This window comes from Quercus robur, chromosome 3 (genome assembly GCF_932294415.1).
Source record: "Quercus robur chromosome 3, dhQueRobu3.1, whole genome shotgun sequence".
In the NCBI taxonomy this organism is placed as follows: Eukaryota; Viridiplantae; Streptophyta; class Magnoliopsida; order Fagales; family Fagaceae; genus Quercus; species Quercus robur.
The window spans coordinates 68,645,974-68,667,089 of NC_065536.1; the positions used below are offsets into that span (position 1 = coordinate 68,645,974).

Genomic DNA, 21,116 nt, shown 5'->3' on the forward strand with positions numbered 1-21,116 from the left:
AGGGCAGATCTAAGCAGACCGCAATAAAGGCGTGGCATTACCAAAATCCTCCTCTCCGACCAAGAGGTCGGACAGCAGGATTTTGAAGGGCTATTGTGGGGTCCAATAATCTGTGGCCCTAGCCCATTTTTACATTGGGGCCCAAGGCCCGAGCCGAGGAAGGTTATAGTCGAGGATAGGTAATAAAAGTCCAAATAGTCTTGAGACTCAGCCGATGATGATTCTGTCCTCGGCATATCCGAGGTCTCACTGGAAGGAAGGGCAAAAAACGGTATAGGAACAGCTTGGAAAAAATCTAAAATATCTAGGTCAATAGAGAAGGGTACGCTGGAAAGTATAACGACCAGGGAAAGCTGCCCTTACTGCCATTCAATATTCTGCACCTGACAAAGCCATACTCTCCAGCTTTTACAACCACCCCCAACCACTCTAGATATGGGCTGATGGGACAAGTATCAGTCTTGGAAAAGTCGATCCTACACGTGGACAAAGGATAAGGAACACAGGCTAATATAAAAGGTAAAGTAAGCAATCCAGATCAGGGGCTGGGAAAAATGGCCAAAAACCAGAGCCTCCCAGCCTCTAGGAGAAAGACTCCTATAGCGATCACGATTTAATTATATACGAACACCACAGAAAACCACCGTCTTGTGACCAAGGTCTAACCTTTCAAACCCATGCTCTATAAATGATATTGTTTGGGCCTTTTTACATGCGAACCCAATATTGTTATGGGTCGTCACAAATTGTGTCCTTACACAGATGATGTGCAATGATGTTCAATATTGGCTCATGTTACCTTAATGGCACGTGTAACAAATCAAACTCCTATTAAGAAAATGGCAAAACTTAGGTATGATTCTTTAAGTTTTCTAATCAAATTTAAACATATGGTTACATTGACCAATGCAATACAAACAGTGTTATCTTTTTCAATAACAATTGTCATCCAATAAAAAAAAAATTAATTCAATAATGTATTTAAATTTAATTGAGAAACCTAGAGTATAACATTAAAAAAAAAAAAAAATTGGTATGAAAATCCTCCACAAGTTATAAGATGGCCACCTAAACAATTCTATGGGTCCTAAATCAAAATTCATTTTTCAAAACATTGCATCAAAATAAATTAGTAGTGAGACACCCCAAAAAACCTCTATGGACTAATGAAATTGGATTGAAATTCGGTGCCTTACCTTGGTTGTAGGGATGGCAATTCCCATCTCATTGTTGTTCCTACTTGTTTGCAATACTATTCAAAAGTAGACTTAAAAAAAAAATTGACTTTTAATCTTAGTAATTGAATAAAAAATTAAAAAAAGCTTACAAGGTTGCAAAATTTTGTGAGGGATTTTCAATAGAACACTCCTATTTTTTGGACACAATAAAACACTTTTTCCTTCTCAAAAAAATAAAAAACACTTTTAGTTCTTGAGCCTCTAGGTGAAGTCAGAAGCGAAACACACTGGCTCTTGCCTAGTTCCTAGTCCCTCCAGTCGATACTCCATACTCCATAATCTCCAACCTCCAAGCTCTATGGCTCTTGCCTCCCTCCTAAATCCCAAGTGCTCAATCAAACAGCTCTCTGTTTTCATAATACCCCGCATATCTTCCTCCCTATTCTCCTCCCTCTGCAGAGGTAGAGAGCATCAATCCTTCTCGCCACCCCAACAAACCCCTCCAATCCCAAAGAAAGTCCCATTCACTGTCTCCGCTCATGGAAGGACGTGGCAAGATCCTTACCATTGGATGTCCAACACCAACGACCCTGATCTCTCTCACTACCTCACCCAAGAGAACTCATACGCTGAAGCTTTCATGGCTGACACCCACCACCTCCAACGCACACTCTTTTCAGAGATGAAAAGCCGAATGCCCACTTCCATTTCCACTCCTCCTGAGCGCTGGGGACCCTGGTTTGTTCATTTCTCACCAACCCCATTTCCTCTTTTCACCAAAGTTTTCACCTTTATGAATTTTTAATTGGTCAAAATACATTCTTGCTCCCTAAACTTCAAACTTTTTCCCGTAATCGCATTTAGTCCCTTAACAAACTTAAAAAGTGATTTCTTTTAATCTTGAGTTTTTAGTCCCTAAACAAATTTAAATTGAGCCCTTTAGTCTCTAATGTTTCTAACATAGTAATGACCTGTCAGTTTTGTAGTTTCGCCACATCTTAGGTACCAACAATGTATTTAAGCCACTTTAATAGCTTGCATTGGTTTTTATTATAAAGTTTGGTTCCCATTGATGGTTATATTCAAGTATTCTTGTTATTGGTAGGGATGCTATTTGATTTTTCTGTGCTATGGTGTGAATTTGATTATTTTGTATTAGTGCTTCTAGGTGTAAAAAATGAGAGCATTGTCTAATATGTTTGGACTTGGATTCCATGTAAGTGCCACAAGGTGAATGCAGTGAGTGATGAGGATGTTAATGTCTTAGACTCATATCATCTTTGATATTGTGCTTGTTCATTTATTGGTTCTGCTTTAATCGAGTGCCAATTCTTTTAAATTTATAATTTTGTTTTATAACGAGCAGGTTGTATTACCAATACATTCCAGAGGGGAAGGAATACCCTGTTCTGTGTAGGAGGTTAGATACTGAGAAGAGTGGTTGTCTGAATGCTTTCCTTCATTATGCAAGAGGAGGATTTGGAGGGGAGGAACCTTTGCTAGACTGGAATAAAATTGCAGAACTTTATGGCAAGTTTTTTTTTTCTTTGTTCTTTATGTGAGAATAAGATTAATATTTTTTTTCTCATAAATATTTGGCAAAGTGGCTTCCTTTTCAAGTGTACTTATTTTTTGTAGCCTAACTAGAAAGCTATTCTAAAACTTAGATACGTCTTTCCATTGTTTAATGCTACACAGCCTAGTTCATTTTATCTATTTAGTATTCATGCTGAGCTAGAAGATGTAATTGATTTTTGTTTCCAAATTCTTAGATTTTAAAGCAAAGAATGAAGAAAAATGCATCTTTAAATTTTAATACGTCCATTACTCCATGTTAATATACCTCATGCAATTGAATCGTGAAAGCCATACCTTGGACCATTAGCTATGCTTTTATGGCACATATGTTTTTTCAATATTGATTCAAGTATATACCTAAAAAGAAAAAAAGAAGATTCAAGTATACATTGTGTTTGGTTTTTCCTTTCCTTTTTCTTTTGTTAGCTAACATTGTTATATTGGTTCTCAACATTGCAGGTTATGTGCATGTGGGTACATGTCGAATTTCACCAGACCACAATTTTCTTGCATACACGCTTGATATTACTGGCAGTGAACGATTCATGCTTCAAATTAAGGACCTTAGAAGTGGATGCGTTGTTTCAAATATACAAGTTGATGGGGTTGTTAGCTTGGCATGGGCTCAAGATGGCAATACTCTGTTTTATACAATAGCAGATGATAATCAACGACCTTACAGGCAAGGTGACTATTCTGAATATTTTTTTCCTGGGGGTCAATATACTTTCTCACCTATGTTTTATATATATTTTTGGCAGGGTTCTCTGTACAAAATTAGGAAGTCCCGATATGGATGATGTCCCAGTGTTTACTGAAAGTGATTCCAGCTTTTGTGTGGACATAACAAGCACAAAAGATGGCAAGTTCATAACTGTGAATTCAAATTCAAGGACTTCATCCGAGGAAGGAACTTATATATATAAATGTTTTCCCCTTTCGAGCATTTATATTGAGTCTATTCTCATACAGTGAGACTTATCTTTTGTTGCGTTTATGACAGGTTTATGTAATTGATGCTGCCAATCCATTAGGTGGCTTGCTCCAAATTCATGAGCGTGTTTGTGGCATACAGTATTTTTTGGAACATCACTATGGTTTCTTCTATATTCTTACAAATGCTCCTTTGAGTGAGAATAATGAGTGTTCTGGTGGAAATTATTACCTGGCTAAATGCTCAGTTGAAGATATACAGTCAGCTAATTGGCAGGTGAAGTTTTGGTGACCATCCTATGTATATTTTCTAATGGCTAAATTAAATTTCATTCCTCATAGTTACTTGTAGGGGCAAAAAAAGAAAAAAAAACCACAGTTTCAAAGTGGTTTTAAATTAAACTGTACACTTTCAAAAGTTTTAAATTGAACTACACTTTTAAAAGGATTTCAATTCAAACACATTACATGTGAAGCCATTAAAGGAAAATGCTTAAACAAAATGACCCCATGTGGCTTAGAGTAAAATAATATTCATATATAATAGGGGAATGTTTTGAAATAACTACATGACATTCCTTTGTTTAAGCATTTTCCATTAACAGCATTGTAATAAGTTTATGGTTTGAATTGAAACATTTTGAAAGTTTTAAGGTTTATATGAAAGTTCTAAAAGTGTGGGGTTTAATTTGAATGTTTATTTATTATCTATCCATTTTGTCATCTTTCACATACATCCATTTTCCTTTTAGAATGTCATCCTTCCTGGTGGAGATATGAGCTTACAAGATATGGACATTTATAATGGACATCTGGTGCTTTCTGTCAATAAGAAGGGGTTTCCTATGTTGTGTTCTGTCAATTTGCCTATCAACTTTAATTATAAGGTATTACTATTTGTTGTGAATTGAGAAATAAAAGATAGTTTAGTCAATTCGAGATGACTAATCTCCTGAACTTGAGAGAGGATATAGACATTTTTTGATTAATTTACTGCTTGCTTCATTCATAATTCCTACGTATGTAAATACTAGTAAGGAGATAAGCTTCATCACAACCAAGTCCTAAAACATAGGATCCAACTCCTACTTAAATGTAAATACAAATTGAAATTAAATCCTAATCCTCATCCTAATCTGCTGCATAATTTTATTAGAATTCTATTCAAATTCAAACTTCTTCAACTACTTCAGAATTATTTACCATTTGGCCTTGGGTCACAACACTATTTCTGCTTCATTACTCTGTTCTTCTCATATTTTCATTGGTAAAGCATAACGTTTTATTTGTTTAATTTACTTATCAAAAAAAGTTATGCTTTACTAAAAAAAAAAAGAAAAGAACAGAGTAATAATATTCTATGTTTTGCCTTTTATACTTTATAATGTTGAAGGTTATCATGTTACAATGAATGTCTCCCAGTATAAGAGAGAAAGAAATGATAAATATAAAGACTAGATTTCTGGATTTGCTCATCCATAGACATTGAGGAATCTATATCATGTTCCTAATTTTATGAAAAAGTACTGTAACAAGCCATGTGTAAAATGGTTTAGCCTATTCTTCTATAAACTGCAGATTTGTGGAGCAGAACTGCACATGCAAATGATGGATTTTATGTTCGTGTAGATATATAAAAAGGAGACCATCAAAGAATATGCATTGAATGAAAACAAGTGCAACATATGGATGTATATATGTGCTTTTGACCACTCTTTCTACTTATAAAAAAAAGTGTGTTTATATGCAAATATGATCAGATATAATTTATTTAGTCATTTTTCTTTGGATAAGTCAATTTATTTAGTCATATAAGGGACCCTGGATCATTAAACATCAGGTTTACAAATGTTTGACTTTCGTCTTTCTGAGATATTTTTAAGTCCAGTTCAGATTATGTTATGGTTGATTATATTTATACATATGATCTACTCACAGAAGAGAATATATATATATATCTCAAATGCTCCTTACGTGTGCAAATGTATTTTTAATTAATGTTCTATTCATCTTGAGTTGTTTTGCAGCATCAAATGGAGGTTGATGATCTTAATCCTTGGTATTTTCCTCTGCCTTCAAATCTATGTACTGTTGTTCCAGGTTCAAACCATGACTTCATGAGCTCAGTATACCGAGTGGTGCTTTCATCACCAGTGGTATGACTTCTAATCAGTATAATACATTATGTTTCTCTCTCTCTCTCTCTCTCTCTCTCTCGCTCACGTGCTTGCTTTTTCTTGCTCTCCCTCTTTCTAGTAATCTATCATATGGAAACTTAGAAGAATTTCTGTGGCTCTTTGATGTGGTGTCTTGCCATTAAGATGACATATTTAACAATTCCCTGCACAACTTCTCTAAACTTGTGTTTTATCTGGATTTAGTTATGCTTATTCATCTAGCTCTGTACTACATCATTTTCTATCTGTCTAATTGTCTATCTAGTCACATTTTTCTATTTTCTAGATTTGAATACTAGCAATTGAAGATCTTTTTGTTATCACCACTATTCTGGTCTCACTAGTCGACATAGTCATCTCCTTCAGTTTTCCTTTCTTATCTGTTCTTAGCCTGTTTAAAGTATTTGTTTTGGCAATCAGGAAAATATCTCTGCTACATTGGGACTTCTGTTTTCAAGAGACTTAAACCAAACTTATTCCAGTCTAGGTTTTAATCTTGATCAACATTCTCATGTAAAAATACTCTTTCGAGTTATATTTTGAAAAATTTGACAGAAAGAGAGCTAAAAATATTCTTCAGCTGTTTTGGAATGGTTAGATATCCCCCTTTAGTATTTATAATTGCATTTAAATTGCAGTTTAAATTTTTGAAAAATAAAAGCAGTGGATTTTGATTGGTGAAACTATCAAAGTTCGATAGTCCTGACATATTCTCATGTTAACTTAAAATGAATTTTTTCGACTTCGTAGGAATCCAATTGAATTTGTTATGTTAATTCTACTATTCTCAGATACTTTTGAATTAGGTACGCTCCTTGATTTTGATCTAAAATTCTTATCCTTTATTTTTGAATGCACAGATGCCTGATGTGATTGTTGACTACGACATGTCGAGACAGAAATACTCGATTGTGCAGCAAGAGGAAGTGAAGGGTGTTTCTGGTAATAGAACACGCTTACCAGCATATGAGGCAGATACATTTCGCTTGCAAAATGAGAAAGAAAATGTCCTGGATTTTGAATCAGAGAGATGGAAGGACTTTTCGAGTGCGTATTGTTGTAAAAGGAAGGAAGTTGTTTCCTATGATGGTGTCAGGATTCCCTTGACCATCTTGTATGCCCAAAAATCCTGGCAGAAAGGTCAGTCTCCTGGAGTTTTACATGGCTATGGGGCATACGGTGAAGTTTTAGAAAAAAGCTGGTGTTCAAACCGCCTGAGTTTACTTGATCGTGGTTGGGTGGTTGCGTTTGCTGATGTGAGGTTGGTTCCCCACATTACGTTGATTTCTATTTTCTTTGATCACTGTGGCACTGATTTTTAAGTGTGCATTAACCAACATTAACTCTATGCATGCATTGTTTCTCAAAAAAAAAAAAAAAAAAAAGAAATCAAAACAATCGGATTGCCAGTGTTTTCAAAGTTGCTCATAACTACTTTTGGAATTTGTTATGAATTCTCAATCTTAAAGTGACGCAGGACAACTAGAACAAAATTGAAATAACGGAAAAATAAAAGATATGACCTAGGAGTTAGCACCTAGGCCTTGCTTGGAGTCAGCACCTAGGGTAGACCTGGAGTCAGCACCAGATCAAAGAAAGACCAAACGGCCATTGTTTTCATTCATCAAAATATCAACTATCTCCTCAAGGAGTACAATAGGTTGCTTATAAAGGATTACTAAGCCCTAGTTCTAATTGGCTAGAAAACCCTAATTGCCTTATTACAAAAATACCCTTGTTGGCTAGGAAACCCTAATTGCCTTATTACAAAAATAACCTTACTTCTAAATTAAAATACTAAAAGCCCAATAAACTACTAGGACCTAAAATATAAAAATACAATTGACTTGCAAATATAAATAATATTAAATAATAATTCTCTTTCATCTCCCGCATCATTCTCCTCTGGTTGGAGAAAACTCGACCTCGAGTTTTAAAGCATTGAAGGATTAGGATGCTGACAAACAACACTTGCTTCAAGTTTGAAATCACCTTAGGGAGCATAGGGAAAAGAAAAACCTTGAATTCCACCGCATCAAACTTATTTGGAATAACAAAATCAATGTGTGGAATCAGTATAATCTCTTCTTGAACCTTATGAGCCATAGGAAGCACTTTGGTTTCAACCTCTTCGACTTCACCAAGATGTAGATCTTCAAGGACTGTGGAGGGTTGATCAGAAGCATATTCAACAACTTCAACTTTCACATCATGTGCACCCTCTAACGTAATACTCTCTTTAGGTGCCATCTTTTCACCTGGCTGTTCTTCAATAGATTCATTTCCTTGCACGCTTGTTAAAGCAACACTTGTCGAGGCATGTACGTCTATGTCAACATTAGGCTTTGGTGTTGCTGGAGGATTCTCCACGACCAAGATATCACCATCAATGTTGTCTTCTATGGGGGCAGCAATAAGTTCATTGTGATCAATTATCCTTGGTTTCCCAATTGAATCAGGTGGAGTCTTCATTTGCTTCATTTGAGCAATCCTGTCTTGAATCTCTTTCATGAGCTTTTCAGTTAATTCCGTTACTTTCCTGGTAGATAATTCCTTGGTAGATTGTTCAAAAGTGCGCTAAGGACATGATATGGGATGAGGATGAGGAGTCATCGCATTTGCTTCAACTTGTAAAGTACCACACTGAGATTGGGGCAGATACTTAGCTCGATAGTATGGTGACAAATACTCATCACAAATATCACCATCAATGTTGTCTTCTATGGGGGCAGCAATAAGTTCATTGTGATCAATTATCCTTGGTTTCCCAATTGAATCAGGTGGAGTCTTCATTTGCTTCATTTGAGCAATCCTGTCTTGAATCTCTTTCATGAGCTTTTCAGTTAATTCCGTTACTTTCCTGGTAGATAATTCCTTGGTAGATTGTTCAAAAGTGCGCTAAGGACATGATATGGGATGAGGATGAGGAGTCATCGCATTTGCTTCAACTTGTAAAGTACCACACTGAGATTGGGGTAGATACTTAGCTCGATAGTATGGTGACAAATACTCATCACAAAGCTTTTCTTTCATATCTTCCCACACAGTAATGGTAGGTTCATAATCCATATAGCGGAAACGTTCAAGATTCTCCCAAAACCTCTGTGCTTTACCTATTAACTTCGACTTGGCATACCTAACCTTTATGTTATCTGCAAAATTTGCTTGCTCAAAGAATCGTTCCATCCCATTCATCCAGTTGACAAAATCTCGTGGATAAGTTTCATAACCATCAAAATAAGGTGCTTCTAATATTTCCATGATTCTCTAAAATAGTGCTTCAACAAATAGCTACTATGATTTTCTCCTTGATAGTGGCCAACTTACTGTACTATAGTCACGGGCTGGCAGCAACTGTGGATAACAGCTTTGGGGCCTATACGTGCAATGGGCTGGCAGCAACAAGACTTCTTCTTCTTCTTCTTCTTTTTTTTTTTTTTTTTTGCAAAATAATAAAATACAGTACACGGACTTAAAATTGAAGAAGCTACAGACACGGACTTTAAAAGAAAGTCAAACGAAAGACTCTAAATTGAAAGACACAGACTCAAAGTACAGACTTATGAAAAAGAAACCACAGAAACTAATGAAAGAGAGCGGAATCTCTAAATTGAAAGAAGGTTGCTCGGCGATGGGCTTGCGGGGCTAGGGGTTGACAATTGTGGTGGTGCGACGACAGGGAAGGCAGCAGCGGCACGAGACATGACGGTGGTCGACATGATAATGGGTTCGGCGGCTGGTGGCTGTTGGGTTTTGGGGCGGTGGGTGTTGATCTTGTGGGTTTCGGCGGCTGGTGGTTGATGGGTTTTGGGGCGGTGGGTGTTGATCTTGTGGGTTTTTTTTTTTTTTTTTTTTCTTTTTTTTGTGGGTGATATTTTCTGGTTCTTTCCTGCGGTGATGCTTCAACAGATCGGTGTTTGCTCTGATACCAAAACTGACACAGGACAACCAGAACAAAATTGAAATAACGGAAAAATAAAAGATATGACCTAGGAGTCAGCACCTAGGCCTTGCTTAGAGTCAGCACCAAGCGGGGAAACCACTAGGAGTCAGCACCTAGGGTAGACCTGGAGTCAGCACTAGATCAAAGAAAGACCAAACAGCCATTGTTTTCATTCATCAAAATATCAACTATCTCCTCAAGGAGTATAATAAGTTGCTTATAAAGGATTACTAAGCCCTAGTTCCAATTGGCTAGGAAACCCTAATTGCCTTATTACAAAAATACCCTTGCTGGCTAGGAAACCCTAATTGCCTTATTACAAAAATAACCTTACTTCTAAATTAAAATACTAAAAGCCCAATAAACTACTAGGACCTAAAACATAAAAATACAATTGACTTGCAAACATAAATAATATTAAATAATAATTCTCTTTCATCTCCCTCATCACAAAGGCTAGAAGAGGGCTGGTTGATATTTTTGAATTTGCATATTGAAGAAGTTTTTGCCTGCTTGCATCTGATATTATGTAAACTTATCTTGTATATATGTACAAAAAAAATTGTCATGATATGATATATGTTATTACAAGCTCTAGTTGATCTGATATGTCGAGTTGTCTTCACCATTTTTTTTTTTTTTTTTTTTTTTTTTTTTTTTTTTATTGTTTGTGTTTTTGAGAATAATCATATATATATATATATATATATTTACTACCAATACTGAGCTCAAGTGTATACTTGAAATTGTACTTAATGTGCCACTTGATAGCTACCTTCTTGGCTGAAGTAAGGTGTCTGTTGCATTGCTGCTGATGCTTTAGATGTTTTATATGACACACGAAGTTATATGTGGGCAGGGGTGGTGGTGGCGGTGATTCTTTGTGGCATAAGTCTGGCAGTGGGCTGTACAAACAGAATTCTGTCTATGACTTTGTAGCATGTGCGGACTACCTGGTTAATGAGGGCTATGTTCATAGAGATCGAGTTGGTGCAATTGGATTTAGTGCTGGATGTCTAGTTGTGGGGGCAGCTATCAATATGTACCCAGATCTATTTCGTGCTGCCATTTTGAAGGTTTGCCCTTAAAGCAAAATGTTTTACCATCCAGTTGTCAATGTTTTGATCCAGTGAAGTAGATTGTTGTTATATGTAGATTTTACTATCAAGATTCTCATGCTCTAGGATTGATAAGGAGATGGAAACAAAGATAGAATTCCAAAGTTTAGAAATAATTTGTGTTTGATAAACCATGTTTTAGTTGAACTAGTATAAATACATACTTTGAAGTTTATAATGAGATACTTTGTGCTTTTTTTATTACTTAATGAGAATGTAAATTATTAGTTTTTATTATTGTTAAATTTTTGGCACTGATGTTTGTGTAAATTTTGTATCAGGTTCCATTTCTGGATGTATGCAACACATTGTTGGATCCTAGTTTGCCTCTTACCATACTAGATTATGAAGAATTTGGGAATCCTCAGATACACTCCCAATTCGAGTCTATTTTGAGTTATTCTCCTTATGATAACGTTACTTGTGATGCCTGTTATCCATCAATGCTTGTTACAGCATCTTTTAATGACTCAAGGCAAATTTATATCTTCTGCTTTTCATTGTCATATTTACATACATTGAATTTTGTTGTTTTAGTATATAGACATACATATATAGGTTATAGTCATAAACTTATATCGGTTGCCTTAATTTTCATTGTCAGGGTTGGAGTTTGGGAAGCTGCAAAATGGGTGGCGAAAGTGCGAGATAGTACATGTTTTGAATGTTCTCGTGCGGTCATTCTGAAGGCAAATATGACTGGAGGACATTTTGGTGAAGGTGGCCGCTATGGTCAATGTGAGGAAATGGCTTATGATTATGCTTTTCTGATGAAAGTTTTAGGGATGTGGAACAACAAATAAATAAAATAAGCTTGCTGTGGAAAAGCTATCTCAAATCAACGGAAGAAATTTTTTGAGTCCAAGTAAAGACCGACTTTTCTTGGCTCAATAATTGCTAGGATCTACTCTTTCTCGTTTTGCAAAGGCTTCCTATAAGCATGCTGAACCACAGAGCCCGCAGGCAAAATGAAAGACAAAGGTAAATGTTTTTTTGTCATAATTCTTAATTTGCATCTTTGATTTAAAGGCTGTCTCCTGAAATGTCTCTTTTTGTATTATGCATGGATTTACTTTTCTCTGTACAGAATGGGAAGTAGTCAAGTAGGCGAGAGATCCACATACTCTTTGTTTGCAATAACAGAGTTCTATGAATTTAGGAACTTCTGGTTTGAGAGATTCACAAGCTTCTCCTAATAAAGATATAATAGTCTTTTTAACCAACTGTGGCCAATCATTTCTTCTTTTATGGTTCAGATGGCTTCAAACTCACAATTTCAAGGACAACAGAGAGATTCCTAAGTGGTGGATTTCTTATTTCCAGTTTCTTCTCATAAACAGAATGGTGATAAATACTAATCGTCATGCTAATACTCAGTTAATTTAGTTACTAGGATATTGCTAGCCTGTAAGTGATTCAATTGTGGCGCTTTCTGGCCTGAGATGTATGTAATGTTATGTTCGGTTTGACATCTTGACTAACACATGTTTGAGCCCATTCTCACTCTTTTCCCTGCCACACACATTGTTTGGATTTTGAGTTCTGTTATTTTCCATATTTATTACAATAAAGTTGGTGTTGTTGGTGGCGGTTGCAGTAGTTATGATAGGCATAATTTTCCTTGTTCTCCTGGCAGTAATGTATACTTTATTTTCTGAATTTTCATAGTACCTATAAATAAAAGATGCATCATGTAACCTTGCATTCCCTTCAAAATTACTGGGGCTGTAATTGCTCCTTGAAATATGATGAGAGTTGTAATGCATTACCTCATGGCCTAAACCATGGGAGGATTTGAAAATAAGAAGAAAGGATTCAGAGTAGTTTGAACGAAGTAGTTTAAAATGCAGTCACAGCGCTCTTACTGGCAAACATAATAATTGGATTCAAGACATGATTTGACTGCAACCAATTAAAATACAATGCCAGTGTGCTTTCATCCAACCTAATACTGAGATTATGGAATAATTTGATTGGAACTGGTCACTCTTGCAACACAGATAGATGAGGAATTGTTTGGGAACAATTTATCTAGTTTTTTTGGTTAAAAGTACTGTCGATAAAAAATAAAAAATAAATAAAATATGTAGGTGACTCATGTGAAATCTGCAAATAATAAGAAAAATAAACAAAAGTTAAACAAAATAAGTAGATAATTCATGTAGGATTCACAAATGGTGGGAAAAATAAGTAATTAGTTGGTTTATAAGTAAGTGGGTTTCAATTAACTCAACTTATGAAGTTTGATAAAGAGCTATCATCAAAAGCAGACGTCATAGATTGAAATTCTCTATAAAATAAAAAAAAATTGGTTTATAAGTACGTCTCAAACGAGTACTCAATGTCCTTCATGTAAACATTATTGTTGTCAAAAGAAGACTTTGCCACCAAGGAACCAGCGGCAGTCACACGAGTACTCAATGTCCTTCATGTAAACATTATTGTTGTCAAAAGAAGACTTTGCCACCAAGGAACCAGCGGCAGTCACACAAAAATGTGAATGGGACCAGTTCTCTTGTTCTCTCACGTGAAGGGTGCCATGGATGAAATTGATTATGATCTTTGGACTTCGCCAAGTGCTCCTTTTACATGCCTATTGCATGAAGTTTACAAACAAAAACTATGCAAAGAGATAACATGTAATTAAAAATTCAACCCGGCTCTTTAAGGGTAGGGATTTTGAATTTATTGAAAAACAACGAGTGTTACCACAACAATAAGATCATAATCTCATATTGAATACCTTATCAGACTATTTGACTCTTTATTTGACCTTTTGGTGATGAACAATGCACTTATATAAAAAAGATGCATTGAGTCATGGACCTTATTGTTTGGATTTTCACCATGCAACAATGTGAGAGAGAGACTTTGATTTAAAGAGCATCCATCACATGCAGTGTACTTCACGTAATCAATGTTTAATTTCAAACATGCGGTACCGGTCGCAATTTTTGTTCAATGCACTATAACAACCTTATTAATGTTTACTACTATATTGATTTCAATCTTAAATTGTGGTACATAAATATGGATAGTTACACGACTTCAAGTAATAATTGAGTAAACCCATCTATTTGCTGTTACTATAAACTAAAAAAGCAGTTTTTATTAGTCGGTTGAGACAAATTGTAATCGTTGATGAAATTGCTAGCCAGTTAATAATAATTTTTTGACAATCATATCGAAAATTTGAATTGAAGATCTTGACCATTATTTTATACATTTATTTATTAATTGGTGTAAGCAATTGCAAAAGTTACAACAAAGAACATATTTTCTTGGTGCAGTTTCGTGCTTCATTCAGTATTATAGACTAATTGGACCAAACCCGAGGGTAAAAACCAAGGATAAAAGAAAGTGATTGGACTTGGACCATATTTAATTCCCTTTTCTCTGTTACATTCAAACATAGTGTACACAATCCCCATTTTATAGATCAAACAAAATATTCAACTTATTTTATTTGGTAAAATTTCTTATCATAATATAAGGGACTTGAGAATTCCGGCTTAAAAAATAAAAGTCATTAGTGCTATAAGTTCAAATCCTATAATACTTAATTAATTGTCATGAAGGTTCCAGGGATAGTGCTTGGGCACTGAGGTTCGAATACCACCAACCTCCTCGATCTATTTGTCTCGGAAAAAAAATAGTATATGCATATTGTAGGCTTGATTCCAATTAATAGTTAAGGTTAATTTTTCTTTTAAAGGTAATCTAGAAGACAATATTTCAATCAAATTTAACTAAGCTGATGGCCAACTTTCATATACTAGTATTTTTTGAGTAAATTCCTATATAGTTATTTATAAGCATATATCATTTTAATGACACTCAGGTAGTAGGTTCAATAAACTTAAAAGATCTGGTATAAACTTTGAAGTTCCAAATTTCATCTACTATACTAATGGCCAAGGGCGGAACTATAGCCAAGAGTGAGGGCCATGGCCCCCATTTAAAAAAAAAAAAAAAAATCATTTATATTAACTATAACTATTAAACATTTTTAAAGACAACCTATAAAAATAGGGGTCAGCCTCATAAGCAAATATTTCTAGTTTTGCGCTATTAGTTTATAGGATTTCCGATATGTCATGGGCAAAGAGTGGAATGGTAGGACTAAAAGATTGAGAGAGCCTGAGACATTGGTACCTTATATGAAGAAAAAAAAAAAAAACTTTCCATAAGCATATACAACCCTCTAAAAAATAGAAAATAAAGAAGAAAAGAGTGGAGGTCTCAATCATTTAAATAAGAAAATAATTATTAATGAAGCATGCATATTAAATATTAATTCCACAAGAAAAAGAAACCAAAACAACGTGGCTAACAAGTGGATGAATAGAATCCCATCTTTCCTTCTTTAAAACCCAAACATTCTCGCATTCTTCTTGCATGCACTTGTAGCCCTAAAAACCAGCTTTCCTCCTATATCCCGGAAACCTGGTCAGACAGTCCACCTTAACACCTTTTTATTTATTTATTTTTTATATCTCAAAATTATTGAAACCAATATTATTGCACTTCTTTAAATAATTTTTAGAAGGCTTTAGTACTTCATATAGAATTTTCGATTAGCTTATATATATATAATAGAGAAGAAAAGAAGGAACCAAGTATATTAATTAGAGATGGATTACAACAAGAACGGTTTTGAGGATTCCGAGAAGGAGAAGCCATATGGTAAAATAAAGTTGAGGTATATGGGTGTGGTCAAAGCTGAAATACTGAAGGGTATGATCAGTCGAGGGATCAAAGCTGAAAAGTTGAAGAGTTTGATCAAAGCGGGTATGACAGCTGAAAAGTTGAAGGGTACTATGATGGTTGCTAGGTCTAGATTGGCATGGTTGAAACTGTGGGCAGTTCGAGCCATGACCATGATGTTGCTGTGTGCTATTGCAATGCAGTTGAGAGCTATAGCTGGAACGTTGAGCCCAAGGATGTTCAACGCTCGGCTTGCATACTCTCTTCCACCAGAAAGTAATTTCTCTGCTTTATTTGACCTGTGATTAATTTGCAATTACCAAAATTAGGGACCTAACTATCATTATCAAGAAGTTTTGGACGTTCTTTTTTCAACTTTAAGCCCTTTATTTATATTTTTATTAATGTTTCCATCTGTTTGAATATCTAGTCTATATATATATACCCAGTCATATTCAGAAAACATTGCAAAAAATTATGAGTGATTGCTATAATTTTTCTTTAAATGTGATCAATTTCTAGATTTTAAAGGTTCTAAAATAAGAATAATATAAAAATATTTTTAAAATACTAGGGTTTTTTTTACCATGGGAGTTTCTACGCAAGAATTACATATAGGGGCAGTCTAAAATACTGAAGAGTCAATCAGTACTTTTACCTAGTTTTTAGTTTTGACATGGTTTTATTTCACCTAAGCATGAGTGGTGTTTCAACTACTCAAGTGGATTAATTAAAAAAAAAAAAAAAAAAAACTACTCAAATGGAACCCATTCTAACATAAAATAATCCTACCTCTCAATTTCATTTGATATTTCACGATTAGCACTTTATTTCGTATATCTAATAATTTATGTAATATTAGATTATTTTATATGACATGAAATTAAATTAATATTTTAATTTAAATTATGAAATGAAAATTTTTTTTCCCTGCATATATACAAGTGACTTTTTTTATGGGTAGGATGTCATTCGGTTTTTGCATGCATGGAAAGCACAATTAGCTACATGTTTTTCAGATTGAATTATATATACATCATCTTTTTTTGGACATCTTATATATGGTGTTATAGGTGAATCATGCTCATGTTTAGATACTACACACCTCTAGCTAGGCCTATTAATTTGTAGTTACATCCTTTCATTTTATTCAAACGTAGCGGCAATACATCTTAAACGGTGTCATCTGTTGTCAGGAGTTTATGATAACAATGGGTATCTGATGGTTTCATGCAATGGAGGATTGAATCAGATGCGAGCTGGAGTAAGTAAATATTATTAATTCCTTTTGGCACTGATCCATCTATTACATGTTGCCCCATATAAAGCTTCTCATGCTTACTACTGTTCTTCACAGATTTGTGACATGGTTGCCATTGCAAGATACATGAATGTCACGCTTATAGTTCCAGAATTGGATAACACCTCCTTTTGGAATGACTACAGGTAAGTGAAACAAATTTTAGTCTCTTATCAACTATCAAGCTTTGAATTTTGGATCCATGAAAAATAATGGGAGCTAATTCTTTCCATTAGTTTAGTTCTTAACTAAATTTGATTACTTGATATGACATGCAGTCAATTCCGAGATATATTTGATGTGGATTATTTTATCACATCTTTGAGAGATGAGGTTCGGATATTGAGAGAGCTGCCTCCTGCCCAAAAGAAGAAAGTAGAAGAAGAATCCCTCTTTTCCATGCCACCCATTAGTTGGTCTAACATGACATATTATTATACTACGGTTGGTTTCTTATTTGTCACCTCACGTCTTATGATTGAACACCTTCTCATCAAGGAAATTGCCAAAATTACTATCATTTTTTTTAAATAACATGAAAATAAAATCGATTTGTGACACATCAATAAAATAATAAATAAATTCCTTAATTTTTTTTTTATGTTGTATTTAAAAGTTAACAAGTTTGTTTATAAATCTTATATAATAAAATTTGTAATTAATTTCTTAACATCACTCTTACATCCAAGGCTGGGACTGATCATATATGCTGTAAAGACTAATTTTATTACATATGTGCATGTTTGCATACAGATCCTTCAACGCATAAAAACGTACGAAGTGGTGCATTTCCAAAAAACTGATGCTAGGCTTGCTAATAATGGAATTCCTGAAGAGGTTCAAAAACTACGCTGTCGAGTAAATTATGAGGCTTTAAAGTTTGCTCCCAAAATTGAGGAAGTGGCCAAGAAGATTGTTAGTATTCTGAGGGAAAGAGGGCCTTTCTTAGTTCTTCATCTCAGATATGAAATGGATATGGTAGCCTTCTCAGGTTGTATAGAAGGTTGCAATGAAGAAGAGATTGAAGAGACCACCAAAATGAGGTGAGACCAATCTATCTTCAATCTTCTAGCTGGCCTATATGATAGCACTTTTTGATATCTATATATGTCTCATTCATTTACTAAAGGGATAAATTTTTTGTGTGTAAATAGATATGCTTACCCTTGGTGGAAAGAAAAAGAAATTGATTCTGTAAAGAAAAGGCAAGCTGGTCTATGCCCTCTGACTCCTGAGGAAACTACACTGGCATTGCGGGCATTGGATATTGATCGTAATATTCAAGTGTACATAGCTGCTGGACAAATATACAAGGGAGAAAGGAGATTGGCAACTCTCAGAGAAGCTTTTCCAAATATTGTTAGTATCTTGAACCTTGAAAAACAACTTATAGTGTGTATCGTTTAGGGTTGTGAACAACTTTAAGCCAAAAATTAGTGTGTTTAACAACCCATTAAAAAAGCATTTTAAAGTTGTCATTTGGAGATTAAAAAAAACGCCTTAGAGTTCACTATTTATACTAATTAATAAGTTCAGAACTAAAAATATATTATTCACTATAATTTATTAAACACTTAAAAAACTATAAAAAGCTTTTTAATTTTATAGCAAAAGCTTTATCATTAAAGTTATACTTTCTACAACAATGCCAAACGAATGCAAATTTTAGGTTTTTTCCTTTCCTTTCCTTTTCCTTAAAGTTTATTTTTCCTATTAGATTACGTATGGTCTTTTAAAACTTTTTATCCATTTTTAACAAATAAACCAATTCCAATGCACAATTTGTTCTCCAAATTTTAGGTTTACACGCTCTTTTTTTTTTTTTTTTTTCTTCATGTGAAACAGGTGAGGAAGGAGACGTTACTGGACCCATCGGACCTTAGGCCCTTCCAAGACCATTCAAACCAGATGGCAGCAATAGATTACTATGTTGCAATAGAAAGTGACATATTTGTCCCAACATATGGAGGAAACATGGCAAAAGTTGTTGAAGGCCACAGAAGGTATATATATCCACCTGTTATTTACTCATCCCAATACATCATTTCTTCGTTTCCCTTTAGAATCAAATAAATCTACGTTATTTCAACTATATATATATTTTGACATTATTCATCTCATTCTACACATTTATATATGCTAATATTCTTTTTCTTTTTTCTTTTCTTCAGATACTTAGGATTCAAGAAAACAATCCTTCTAGATAGAAAGGTTCTTGTGGAACTGATAGATCAGTACAACAATGGAACACTGAGCTGGGATGAATTCTCTGTATCAGTGAAGGCAGCTCATGCAGGTCGCATGGGGAATCCAATTAGAAGATCCGAGGTTCCGGGTAAACCCAAGGAAGAGGATTACTTCTATACAAATCCACAGGAATGTTTGTCAACAATTGATGAAGCATGAAGTGTGCATGATGATACTCCTGGCGATTTGTGGATCATTATCAATTATCATGGTCTACATCCGGTTCTTCTTTCAAGTTTAATAAAGAGCTCTCTCTGACATTTAGCCCAAAAAAAGTGCTCTTTCTTACAAGATTGGAAAAGAAAATGTTTCTTTTTGTTTTTCATTGTGTTGGCTGGTGAGATTTGAAAATACGGTTGTCAAATCTAATTTGTGTAGAGTACCCTGCAAATGCTTATACATAAATTATGCAAGAACATTCAATTTAATTGAACAAGTTATTTTTGAATATTGATCCTTATTCCTTCTATTGTTGAATTCTATTGTGGTGAAGTATTTAAAAATGGTTTAAGCACAAGATCATGAATGTGGATGTTGCAAGAAACCGGAAAAGGTTCATTGGCCAGTCCAAGATCCAATTCTGTCATCCTTTTTAATAAACTTTTTTGCAATCATCCCAAGACAACCTAGTAGAAATTAATGGCTATCTTATGGCTCTAGCATTACTTGTATGGAATACCTGCTTTTCAACTTTGGAATCAAAATTCAATACCCTGCACGAGAGAAGGAAGATGTATCTTTTTTAACAGGGGTCTCAAGTCATGCATATAACAATCCAATGAATGGATGCTCTATATATATGTGAGTCATTGTATTCTTCTGTCAAAGTTGGGGCCACCAGTATACTGTATGGAATATTATACGAGTGACTTGATAAGATTGGGGAAGAAAGCATTCTTATGCCCATAAATTTTTTTATATTATTAATTAAGCCTTCTTCAGGCCTTAATTATAACCCCAAGAGTATAAATTTTTGGTGTTGGTTTGGTGCAACCTAACGATTATGAAACATTACATAGATACATAAGCTTCTGCCTCGGTTTTGTGAATTTTTAGTAGATATTTGAAAATAGAAAAAAAGAAAAATCATATTAAAATAATATTGATATGATGGAAAAGTTATTTCATATCAATATTATTGTAATATGATTTTTCTTTTTCATTATATAATGAATCATATACATATATACCGGATATATGCATCTTCTTTCTCATATTGTGTGAGTTTTAAATAACTATAAAATTGACATATTATAAAAGAGATGATGCATTCATCTGGTACAATAAATTATTATTGGTAATAATGAGCAAGCCAACAAAAATCTAATTTTGATGATGTCTTTATGGATAATTAAAGTTTCATAGTGTTTGAGTTTCATTATGGAATCCACATGTTGTACGGGTGTATATGTCTAATGCATTGAGATAATTATTGCAAATATGGGTTTGGCCATGGTTAGATTGATTTGCATATGGTTTTAGCGGGTCTTAACGCGCTTATTACTTATGATTTTCGTCCTCTGTGCCTCAGTGGCCAAATAGGGCGTTAGAGAAACAAGATATGGCCTAAAGGGGTTGGGTCTTGTTCATCCATTGAATTGGCCTCAAGGCTCAATGTATAATTAGCCAAAAGAGAGCTCTCTCGCTCTAGAAAAAAAAAGAGCTGTGATCTAATTAATTAGGGGCTTGATCTTGTTCGTCCGCTAACTTGGGCTTCAAGGTCTGATGTGTAATGAGACAAAGAAGAGTTATTTCGACTATAAAGAAGAAAAATGAGACGTCCAGTGGCCCAAGTGGTCTAGTCTTACTCATCCACTAGCACAGATTTTAACGTGTAATCAGCCAGAGAAGAGAAGAGAAGAGTCCCTTCATCCATAAAGAAGAAAAATGAGACCTATGGCTTGGTCTTGCTTGTCCACTTACTAATGTCTGATG

At 34.6% G+C, this 21,116-nt stretch overlaps 2 protein-coding genes across 2 annotated transcripts; both read left to right on the forward strand.

Annotated features, from left to right (window-relative positions):
• The first annotated feature begins 1,404 nt into the window (after positions 1 to 1,404).
• LOC126719084 (uncharacterized) lies at positions 1,405 to 12,519 on the forward strand. The gene is made up of 12 exons (XM_050421652.1): positions 1,405 to 1,916; positions 2,545 to 2,708; positions 3,216 to 3,438; positions 3,518 to 3,660; positions 3,758 to 3,966; positions 4,442 to 4,576; positions 5,717 to 5,845; positions 6,727 to 7,127; positions 10,669 to 10,885; positions 11,209 to 11,402; positions 11,532 to 11,908; positions 12,015 to 12,519. The coding sequence occupies exons 1-11, from the start codon at positions 1,537 to 1,539 to the stop codon at positions 11,728 to 11,730; spliced, it is 2,394 nt and encodes a 797-aa protein (XP_050277609.1). The 5' UTR covers positions 1,405 to 1,536; the 3' UTR covers positions 11,731 to 11,908; positions 12,015 to 12,519.
• A 2,803-nt stretch (positions 12,520 to 15,322) lies between these two features.
• On the forward strand, positions 15,323 to 19,629 carry LOC126719086 (rhamnogalacturonan I rhamnosyltransferase 1-like). Its single transcript, XM_050421655.1, has 8 exons — positions 15,323 to 15,910; positions 16,831 to 16,898; positions 16,992 to 17,080; positions 17,213 to 17,378; positions 17,688 to 17,977; positions 18,089 to 18,293; positions 18,780 to 18,937; positions 19,106 to 19,629. The coding sequence occupies exons 1-8, from the start codon at positions 15,562 to 15,564 to the stop codon at positions 19,338 to 19,340; spliced, it is 1,560 nt and encodes a 519-aa protein (XP_050277612.1). The 5' UTR covers positions 15,323 to 15,561; the 3' UTR covers positions 19,341 to 19,629.
• The last annotated feature ends 1,487 nt before the right edge of the window (positions 19,630 to 21,116 follow it).